We start from the raw sequence: 10876 nt of genomic DNA, 5'->3' as shown, positions 1-10876 counted from the left end.
TCCTGACTCTCTGTTATGTGGCCTGATTGGGGGGCTTTGTGGCAGGTACGCAGCAATACTCATCACATCGAGAGGGGAACGGAGGACAGCCCATAATACCCCTGGCCTAAAAGGGGCTGGGGGCTGGTGGTCTGTGCCACCTTGGGGTGTTAAGCTGTCAAACCTAAAATCCCACTGTGTACCCTTGTCCCAGAGAGGTCAAGCACACTGACTTGCAACCACACAACTGTTTTGGGTTTTTGAGACAGGGTCTCCCTGTAGCTGATTGGCTTAGAACACAGAGATCTGCCTGCCTCTGCTTCCAAAGTGCTGGGATTAAAGACCTGTGTCATCCACGCCTGGCTTCGGTTCTTCAGAGGTTAATTCACTACTTGAGTACGGTGGAGTGCAGAACAGAACCTTTCTGATTTGGCCAAGACCTCAGTGTCTGTCTTTCTGTTAGCTGATTTCAGCTGTCCAGTTTCCTCCTAACCCTTTGCCCTAGAAATCTGCAGAGTAATCCATAGACTATCAAGTGCTGCGGTCCAATGTCTTCCACCTTTTTCCTCATGACTGTCATCTTCCTAGAGCCTCTTGTATGAAGTGGGATGTCACAGCTACTGTGCCAGGACCTCCAGGGGCAAACTTTGCACCTCTCAGAGTTCATGCATACTGAGGGATGACAGCTCACAGCAGAGGCACAAAGCAAGTGTGAAGACGCTCCCTCAGTGGAAGTCTGAGTTGTCTCGCCCCGAGCCCTATTGTTCTGGCTTCTGCAAAATGCCTATGGGACAGATGAATTGGTAAGCAAGAGGTCAAAGACTGCTAGGCAGCCCAGCCTCTGGTCTTGCTGATGGGTGAATCACTGTAGACTGTTCCTTCAGGTGGGCATCTGGGAAACAGGCACAACAAAGCCTTGGATTTTTGGGACAAGGATGGTCTCTTGTAGTAAAGAAACAGTGGCTGGAAGCTGGGCGTGGTGGCGCACGCCTTTAATCCCAGCACTCGGGAGGCAGAGGCAGGCGGATTTCTGAGTTCGAGGCCAGCCTGGTCTACAAAGTGAGTTCCAGGACAGCCAGGACTATACAGAGAAACCCTGTCTCAAAAAAAAAAAAAAAAAAAAAGAAAGAAACAGTGGCTGGGCTGGGTGTGGTAGCACATGCTTTTAATACCACTCAGGAGGCAGAGGCAGGTGGGTGTCTGTGGATTCAAGACCAGCCTGTTCTATATAGTGAGTTCCAGGACAGCAGAGCTACATAGTGAGACTTTGCCTCTGACTGATGTTCTGTAAGGGACCAAGGGAAGCCCCTTGGCCAGGAAGACTACAAAATGTCATGAATGGGCCTAGGAATTCAGCTATTGATAGATTCAGCTCAGATGGATGACCAGTGCTATCCCAGTGACACGCTGGGATAAGAGGGAAGGAGAGGGACCACCTTGGCCAAGTTATCACAGGCTGCTTTTGGCAGCCATTTCAAGTTCTATTTAAGAGGCCTAAACTTGGTGTTAGGCATTGTACCCAACCCATCCCTGTAAAAATTCCCACCACCACCTTCACCAGAAAGCATGGTCACAGGACCCTTTTGATATAAATGATCCCTTTTATTGTAAGTAATGCACTGGCCTGGCTTTGCACTGCAAGCCCTCAGTCAAGATATAGTCAGTAACTATGGCTGCAGGTTCTTCTGCACATTCCACAATTCAGACACAGAGCTGGGCGAGTGGGAGGGGCAGGAGGGTGGTAGTGTGCACCTGACCCAGGCCTGGCCCTTCCATGCGGGGTTGGTGAAGGCAGATAAACCCCATGGAATGAAGAACAAATGAAGGTGGAGTAGCATCTCTGCACAGCAGGCCAAGGGCTGCTAGGAAACCGTCCTTCATAACCTTTGGGCCCAGGCCACCCTGGAGGCCCACAACTTGTCATTTGGATTTGTTGATAAGAAAAAAAATAAATTAATAGCTTGGTCCTGAGGATGCTGAACCAGCATGTCCACAGTTTTTGGCACAAAAAAAGGTGTCTTTTTTTTTTTTCCCCCCTTTGGAGTGCAGAATTTGTTGGCTTACTTTTAAGTTCATTTTAGAAGCACTGTCTATGAGGTAATACACTCCCCCGCATGGGGACATGGGGGAGCTCCATGAGAGCCTGAACCTGTGACAAGCAGAGATGCTTCATCTAACATCTTGTCAGTCCACCAATCTCTCTCTCCTCTGGGTTTGGGGTGTGGATAGGGCTAAGCTAAGGGGTGCTATATAGCCATCAGGATGGGGTCATGGAGAGGCCCAGCTGCCTTTTGGCAGCCTTGGTCTAGAAGAGGGGCCAGTCCCTACTTTGGGCAAAGGCTGAGGTGGAAGCAGGACTTTGCTCATTGGTTTCAGAGCAGTTAGAGAGTGGCCTGCCAGACCCCCAAGGGAAGGAAATAAGACAGAGGGGCCCAGGCCCAATTGGCACCGTGCAACACACATATCTGCAAAACCCGCTGCTTTCCATTCTGTTCTCTTCAGGAGTCCATCACCGGTAACAGTCTAGAACTGATGTATATATAAAAACCATCAAATATGGATCTGAGATATAAATTAACAAGTACAAGGCCTCACATTACATGATGTGAAAAGGCTAAAAACAGCGATAGAAACTACATTCATAAAAGTGCATCGTCAACATACAACGAAGGCTTTGGCTTGTTCTGTGCCCATGGGGAAGTGGGCATGGCTGGCAAAGAACTGCCTGGCACTAATCCCCAGCTCCCTGGAGATGCCCATCCCTGGGCATTGGCTTTTTTTTTTTTTTTCTTTCTTTTAATGATAACTCCCAAAAATTTGGGAGTTGGGAGGGAGGAGCTCTAGAAATAGGCACATTTGGAGGGGAAGAAAGGGGCTGGAAGAAAGGACCAGCACCCAGGCTGAGGTAAATATGGCCAACTCTAAGCTGCTTGGAGATAACTCTTTCCCTAACCCCTACTGGCATCCTCCCTGTGGGAGGAACAAGGGAATGAGGCTGATGACAAGTGGACAGGGCAGGCTGAGGAGCACAGCTGGTGGCTTTGGACATGGTTGTGGCAGCACAAGGACTTTGTGTCCCATGGAGTGGGCTCGGGCCTGACAGGTTTGCGATGCAGACAGCCTGAGACGGCCCCCTACACTTTGCTAAGCTGCCTGCCCAGAGCCAGGTGCCCTGACTCGTGTTGTCTACTTTCTCTGCTCCAGCGAGGGAACAGAGGGCAGGCCAGGGGTGGAGGCCATCAGCTCTCCCATCCAGTCCAAGGCCTAAGCCCACATGGGTCTCCAGAGCTCAGAGGGCAAAGTCTCCAGTTTTAAAACTGGGAACAGCATAAGAGTGACTCCAACTTGTAAAACAGAGACAATTGCATTGACAAGACTGGGTCTCCCCAGTTTCTGGAGGCAGCTCCATTTCTCAGGCCCTGCTTATCGGGATAGCTCCTCCTTCCCAGAATAAGGCAGCATAACATTTGCTTCATTCATCTTTGGTAAGACAGGACTGACACCTCATACCTGGAAGCTCTTAGTGTGGCAGCCCAAACCTCTACCTTCTGTTGGCTGGGGGATGCTGGGCTTTACCTCAGGCTTGGTGGGCTCATGCAGCCCAGAGATACGCTGGTGGTCTCCAAACATTGGGAGAGAAACAAAGTAACACTCTGAATGAAGTAACACTGTTCATACCCTTGAGGACGTCCTGTGCCCCAGTCCCTCTTGACTTCAGTGCTGTCTGCAGTGTTAGGACGCATCTGAGGGCAGGCAGGACCCATGGCAGTCTTGCATACTGTTCCCAGCCCTTCCCACCATACTGAGCTTTAAGATGCTAAAGCTCTTGGGTCTTACAGGCTGGAGCTCCCAGTCTTGATGCCAGAGCTATCCCATCCTGGCTTTGAGTCCCAGCGGCAGATGGGGCACAGACAAACAATGGCTGGACCGATGCTCCACCGGTCATAGCCTCGCCTGGAAGAAGCAGCAACTTCACTGAGCCTGACAGCAGTCCCTTGCCTGCTCAGCAGGTGGCAGCTGGCAGCTGCATAGCCTTGAGAGCTCAGTACACTAGCTGTGCAAAGTGGTGTGTGAGCAGCTCCTCAGCTGAGGGTCTCTGACGAGCTTCCACAAATATACGCCTCAGGAAGTCCCTGCCGTGTTCTGAGATGTGAGAGGGCAGCTGAGGATTGGTAGGCTGGGTGGCAATCTTGAAAATGGCAGCCATAGCTTCATACTCTGCCCAAGGTGGTTTCTCTGTCAGCATTTCCACCACAGTGCAGCCCAGGCTCCTGGAAGAGAGACCCTTATGTCATTGGTCAGCCAGCTTCAGGCTCTCAGCCACTCTACACTGTGATGGAAGGAGGCATCTTTCTCAGATCGAAACTGAAGGGCAAATGGGCCACGCTAAAGGCTGACAGGGTTACACATATGTGCCGCCATGCAAAGATGGCACTCGGGCACTTACTGAGACTGTGAGCCTCTAAGATAACTCTATTACTTTTCTGTTGGTGAAAATAGTTCCTATTTCCTTGATTTTTGAGTTTCGGGAGTGTCATCTCCTATCTATTTTGTGAGAGTTCGAACCCAAAGCCTTGTGTCTATTCAGCACATTCTATATTAAGCAATAGCTTCCCCTAGCCATTTGTTTCTTGGCTTCCGGTTTCCCACTCCTTGACTAAGTCGCTCTAACCTGTGCACCTTCTGCCACATCTCCCACTACCCACTCTGACCCGCCTTTCTTTTACAGGGACCCAGATACTGCAGGATAGTGCCTCACAGCTGCAGAAGCCCCGCTGCCATGTAGGACAATTTATAGGGTTGGCAGTTAGGGTTTAGACACCTGTGCTGGATGACCCAGGATAACTTTCCAAGGAGAGTTGTTTTTGTAACTCTTGGGTTCTTTCTGAAGTCAGATATAAAGTTAAGTAAGTCAAATGCAAGCCATTTGGGCACAAGAAGGGACTGAGTTTACTCATTTAAGAGACAAATCCAGGCCTTCAGAATAGACCCTGTGCTGTGTGTGTGTGTGTGTGTGTGTGTGTGTGTGTGATATGCATTTGATCATGTCTGTATTTGCACATGCAGAAGCAGGAAGCAGGCAGGACAAATGTCTCTCACTAAAATGGAAGGTTACTTTTTTGGTTAGACTGGTCGGAGACCTCTCTGGATCCACCTGTCTGCCTCCCAGTGCTGGAGTTACAGGGGTGCCTGGTTTTTATGTGTGAGTGAGGGATTTTAACTTAGGTCCTCATACTTGTACAGCAAGTATTCTTACTCATCAAGCCACCCTCCCTAGCTCTAGAACCTACCTTTTCTTTTCTTCTTCCTTCCTTCCTACGCTCCCTTCTTCCTTTCTCACACAGTCTTCGTTATGTTCCTGGTCAGCTTGGAACTCACTATGTAGACCAGGCTGGTCTTGAACTCACAGAGATCTGACTGCCTCTGCCTCCCCAGTGCTGGGATTAAAGGAGTTAACCACTAGGCCCAACCCCAAACCCGCTTCTTAAAGAGATCCATCAAACATGAGGGATTTTGACTCCTGTGGCTTAAGTCCTTAGCAATAACCCTTAGTTGTTTGGCATAAAAATTCACTCCATTTGTCAATGTGCCCTGCATCTATCCCCTCACCCCGCTACAGAATCAATCCCTGGGTACACCAGCCAGCAAGAGTAGGTCCTCAGCATCTCTCTCTCAGACTGTCAAGCCTCTAAGATCATGTCTGATTTAGAGATCCTTCAGCTCAGTCAGTCAGGGAGCTAGATAGCATAACCAGTACTCACCACACGTCTGCCTTTCTTCCGTAGCCCTCGCCACTGATGACTTCAGGACTCATCCAGTAGGGTGTGCCAGTGACAGAGCGCATGCCTGTCCCTGACATGCAGATGGTCTGTAGGCGTTTGCTGGCCCCAAAATCCCCAAGCTTCACATTCCCAGCTGAGTCTCGGAGGATATTGGCTCCTAAAGGCACAAAAGGGCAGAAGCTACCAGTTTGCACCCTCTTCTATTTTCCTGTTATCTCCCTGTCTAGGTGCCTGAAAACTGTGGGAAGGCCAGACCCACCACTGACTTAGACATGAGCTGCAGGAAGCCTCACAGTATAAGGATCTGCTCCATAGTCTAGATTTGCATTTTGGATTATTTCCCCCATACTGTTTAATCAATTTGTATACTCTTCTCCAATTAAGGAAGTAATTGGGATCCTGTTTTTTTTTTTTTTTTTTTTTTCCAGAAAGCTCAGAGTGGTTAGTGGTGATTGGTCTACTGGTAACTGAATGGTAGCCTTGAACCTAGGTCTCACTATGTAGGTTTGTCAGACCTAGAACTTACTCTGCTGACCATCTGGCCTCATAGTGCACAGGGATCTGCCTGGGGTTAAAGGTTTACACCACTATGTCTGGCTGAACCTAGGTCTTGATGTCTCTGCCACAGCTTTCTTTCCACTCACCCTTGATGTCCCGATGCACAATCATGTTGCTGTGCAGGTATGACATGCCCTCCAGAATCTGCCGGGTATACTTGCGGGTTACACTCTCTGTCAGAGCTCCGTAGGCCTTCAACTGGTCTTTTACAGAGCCCTAATAGAGCACAAGGAGTCAAGAGAGTCCCCTTGAGGGCTGGCTTATGAGAGGAGACAAAGTTATTTCCAGTCCCCAGGACTGTAGTAAAGCAGGGATTCATTTGGGTCTCATTTGCATGTATGAGCCACTTCTGTCAGGAGCTGTCAGATAGCTAGGGAAAAGCATCAAACAGTCCTTATCGAAAGCAAGTGGTACAAAGTCCAGGCTGAAGGGATCCACTGCTCTAGGGAAAGGCTGACATGGACCAGCCCTTCAGGACTCTCAAGTTAGATGGAACCTGGGCCACTTTTCATCTCACACCCTCTCTGTAGCCACAGGAAGGGCCCTCCTGACATCAAATCCTGCTATCACTATACATGGTTTCCCAGCTCATGGGATCAGACTCAGGTCAAGAGTGGCTCACACCCACAGCCACTAGCCCTAGGTCAAGCCTCTTATGTGAATTTCACATGCATCCAAGGGCACATACCCCTGGCATATACTCCATAAAGATGGTGAGGATCTTCTCAGCACGGTCCCGCAGGCAGCCGTAGTACTGCACAATGCGCTCATGCTGCAAGTTCTTCAGCAACTGGATCTCACACTCCAGAGCACTCACCTCCTAAAGAGGGACCAGTGGTCACCTACCTAGGTACTCAGGGTCCAGTTCTGCCCACCTAGGGTCAGCTGATCTTGTTCTTTCACAGGGATCTGCTTTGGGAACTTCAGCTAGGGAACAGCAAACTCAACTGTCTAGCCCTTGGTCACAATGCTCAGTAACCCTTGGGATGTAGTACTCCTTACACAGAGGAGGAGGGGCTATAGAAGCCTAGTTAAAGTAACTACTTTACTTGCCTATTCAAACTAAGGTACAGACTGTATGACTCCTACTTCCAAAAGAACAAATGAGTGAGTTCCACAGCTTCCTCCTGGGCCAAGGCACTGTTTGGGGAATGGGTACAAAGAGTGTCCTTTTGGGAAGTGGTCATCACATCTCAGTTTGGGTTCCTAGGGACTTTAGCATGGAGGCAGTCTTCCCATGGGCTCCAGCTGCTTTGGGACACTGACCCTTCACCCCTTGGCTAGAGCTAAGATGAACAGCAAGGGAGCTTGAGAAGAAGTTATGGGGAAGTAACTTGTATCACTTTAGCAAGTACTCAATAGGTGTTTTGGCTGGAGGTTGGTGCATGGGGAAGGCCATACCTTGCTTGTCTCAGGACTATCTGGGTCAAACTGGACCTGCTTAGAAGCAAGTTCACGTCCTGTGTCCACATCATAGCACAAGTAGACCCTGCCGAAGGCACCTTGACCCAGGAGCTTCCCCCGACGCCAATTGATGGGAGCACTAGGAGCTACGGAGAGCAGCAGGAGAGCGTTAGAGCATGAACTTTCTGTATTTGGACCCAGCACCATCTACCCCTTCCTTCTCTTGTAGGCCCAAGCCCTTGTCGACAGGACCTTAAGGGCAGAGTCCTGACAAACACAAGACTAGTAAAATAGCATTCTGTGCTCATCAACTAACCTTATTTTCAAAATTCCTATGCAGGTTTTTCGTCTGTTCATTTGATTTTTAGATAAGGCCTTGGTGTATAACACAGATTGGCCTTGAACTCATGATATAACTCAAGCTGCTCTCAAATGTTAGATCTTTCTGACTCATTGTCCTGAGTGCTGAGACTACAGGCATGTACCATCGTGCCTAACTCGCTCCTAAATATCTGATATGGCAAGGATTAAGAATACATTCTTTAGCTTAAACATGGGAAAATTGAAGATGAAGAAATGGCTTATCATACATACGGCTATGGGATCAGGCCTAAATTCTAGGATGTGGTACCTTTTTCAAAATTCTCTCAAAAGTGGGAAGGATACACCAGAGCAGTGTACCACAGTTGAGCTCTTGCCCCTGTAGCTTGTCAGCACCCATAGCCCCCTCCTAGTCAGGGATACTTCTCACATTTGGTTGGCACATTCCTTTCCTGCACTGTGAGGGCATTCTCGCTGTCTGCACTCCGTAGGCGCCCACGGGGGTCCAGGTATTGTACAGCTACACCCATGTTCTCGCCATTTGTGCTCAAGGAGCGACTTGAGGGCACCAGAGTGAACAGGTTGCCTTGATGCCGTCGTATTCGGGGAAATGTTCTTCTGCCTGAAAGGGTATAAGAGTGAGGACAGAGCAAGTCAGAGCCTGGCCACAAACCCAGATATGAAAAGCAGAGGACAGTGACAACCAGCTCAGGTGTATCCCACCTGCCCTTCCCCCCCAATTCATGCCAGAAAGGCTGTCCCAGACCCTAAGATCAATACAAAAGCAGAAATTCTGAAGTTGTTGGTTCAAGAAGCCCCGAACACAGGGAAGGCGTAAGACTGATCCTCAGGCCCTACAAAGAGGCTAACCACAGCCCAAGTGACCTGCTCAGCATTCTGCTCCTGACCCCTCAGCCACAGCTTTAGTCTATTTGTTGCTGCCACAGAAGATGACATTAAAAAGGTGGCACCCTGGAGCATACATGTACTCAAAGGACAACATTCCCAGTGGCAGCATTTTCATGGACCAAAACCAGCCCCCCCCCCCCGGCCCCATATCTGGTTAGTTCCTTGTATTTTTTGCCTAAAGCCTAGGGCACACTGCCTCAGGAATAAGAGAAAAACGCAGAAGCTAGAGCAACTGGTTTCCTTTCCATCCACCCCTAAACTCTCCTTTTGTGGTGTTTTTTTCCAGGCAAAGTTTGGTCTTTGACCAGCCACCAAGCAGGGGCCAGTGCAGAGCACTCACCATCACTGTAGTCTTTGTGATGCACTGACACATGGTAGCGTCTGGGATAGGTTCCACCTTTGACGCCTTTATCATACAGCTGGGTCTCCCGCTCTGAGGAAGACAGGATAGTCCATTACTAGACCCAGGGGGAATCAACATGGATGACTCACTTGAGCGCCTAAGACTTCACAATTTCCAGGAAACTTACTATATCGTTTTGGCTTTCCAACTGAGAGGGATCTATGGTTCCAACAAGACACTTCCCCAACCCCTGCAGTGCCCGCCTAGATTCTGCAGAACTTACCTGAGCATTCCTTTCTGTTGTCCGGGAAGCTCCGGGCTCGGGACATTTGTGATTTCCTGAAGGATGGGCTAGAAAAAAACAAAAGACTATAAAATAAACTTCAGTGCCTGTCTAGAGTAGCCCAGAGGGCAGAAGGAAGGGCACCTGAAGTGTTCTCCCTTCCAAATGATGTTCAGAAAAAGAGGTAGAGAAGAGCAGCTTTCCCTGGAGCCTGGTGTCTGATACCCTCTACCACAATACTTCAGTAGCCTGAGGCCAAAAATCAGGAGGGGTACCTCTACCTATTCTACTGACCTCTACCCTGGCTGTTTGCCCCTTTCCATTTTTCGCCTTCTTTCTAATCTCCAATCTCTATAGCAGGAGAAGAGCTGCAAAAACCTAACCAAACAAACCACCACAACAAACCCACTTGGCCTAGGCAGTAATAATGAAAACGTTGCAGTTTAAAGAACGCCTTGTTTGTTGAGGCAGGGTTTCTCTATGTAGCCCTGGCTATTCTGGAACTCAACTTTATAGATCAGGCTGGCCTTGAATTCACAAAGACCCGCCTGCCTCTGCTCCGAGTGCTGAGTTTAAAGGCGTGTGGTGCCACTGCCTGGCAGAGAATGCTTTCTTATTTTACAGAGTGAGCTTCTCCTCATTTAATCCTCATACCTCTGTAACTTAGGACAAATAATACAAGTAATACAGGTACCAATTATAGAGCAACTGCTGTGTTATCACTAGTTGATAGCCTACAGGTTAAATGTAACACCTCTCTCTATATGATCAAAGATAGCCGGGAAGCCAGAGTCAATCTTAAGACCTGATATGCTACTCCAGTCTGTTTCTGTATCAGACATCCTCCTTTTAGACTACCATCTCCTTTTAGAGATGGAGAAACCAAGAACCAAGAGGAAAGCTGGTAAATTAAGCTATCTTTTCCAACATCTAGTTAAATCTGAATGGACCTTTGACATGTAAGTACCTTGTATGTGTGCATGCACTATGTGATTGTGGATGTGCAGGTAAAGGCCAGAGACTGACACCTGGTATCTTTCCCAATTGTTCTCCTTCTTATTTTTAGAGGCAGAGTTTCTCAGTGAACCTTGAACTTTTCAGATTCTAGTGAGGACTTGTCTCAACAGAGCAAAATAACAAAACAAACCTTTGATACCGATAGGTGAACCATATAGCCATTTGGCTATATAAAGCATAGCACTGACTTCTACCAGTGTTAGAACAAATATTTTACATCAAGAGGTAAAAGTTAGGTGTGTAGATATTCTGTTTTCTAATTATCTAGCTTCTTATTAA

The 10876-nt window shown here is 48.5% G+C and overlaps 1 protein-coding gene across 2 annotated transcripts in view; it reads right to left on the bottom strand.

The window, feature by feature from the left end:
- Positions 1-1189: 1189 nt before the first annotated feature.
- Map3k3 (mitogen-activated protein kinase kinase kinase 3) overlaps positions 1190-10876 on the bottom strand; it is a 67645-nt gene continuing 57958 nt past the window's right edge. The window contains exons 9-16 of one of the 2 annotated variants that reach the window (XM_021212155.2): positions 9581-9648; positions 9295-9387; positions 8476-8667; positions 7722-7870; positions 7009-7140; positions 6407-6536; positions 5742-5919; positions 2769-4250 (exon numbers count right to left, since the gene is read on the bottom strand). In XM_021212155.2, the coding sequence (XP_021067814.1) occupies positions 4022-4250; positions 5742-5919; positions 6407-6536; positions 7009-7140; positions 7722-7870; positions 8476-8667; positions 9295-9387; positions 9581-9648 (1171 nt within the window). In that variant the 3' untranslated portion in view covers positions 2769-4021. Of the gene's footprint in view, positions 4251-5741; positions 5920-6406; positions 6537-7008; positions 7141-7721; positions 7871-8475; positions 8668-9294; positions 9388-9580; positions 9649-10876 lie in introns of both variants that reach the window. The other variant, XM_029545924.1, reaches the window with a different exon arrangement.

This window comes from Mus pahari, chromosome 14 (genome assembly GCF_900095145.1).
Source record: "Mus pahari chromosome 14, PAHARI_EIJ_v1.1, whole genome shotgun sequence".
Classification (NCBI taxonomy): domain Eukaryota; kingdom Metazoa; phylum Chordata; class Mammalia; order Rodentia; family Muridae; genus Mus; species Mus pahari.
Note: the sequence above shows the minus strand (reverse complement) of the source record. Positions and strands in the feature narration are given on the sequence as shown.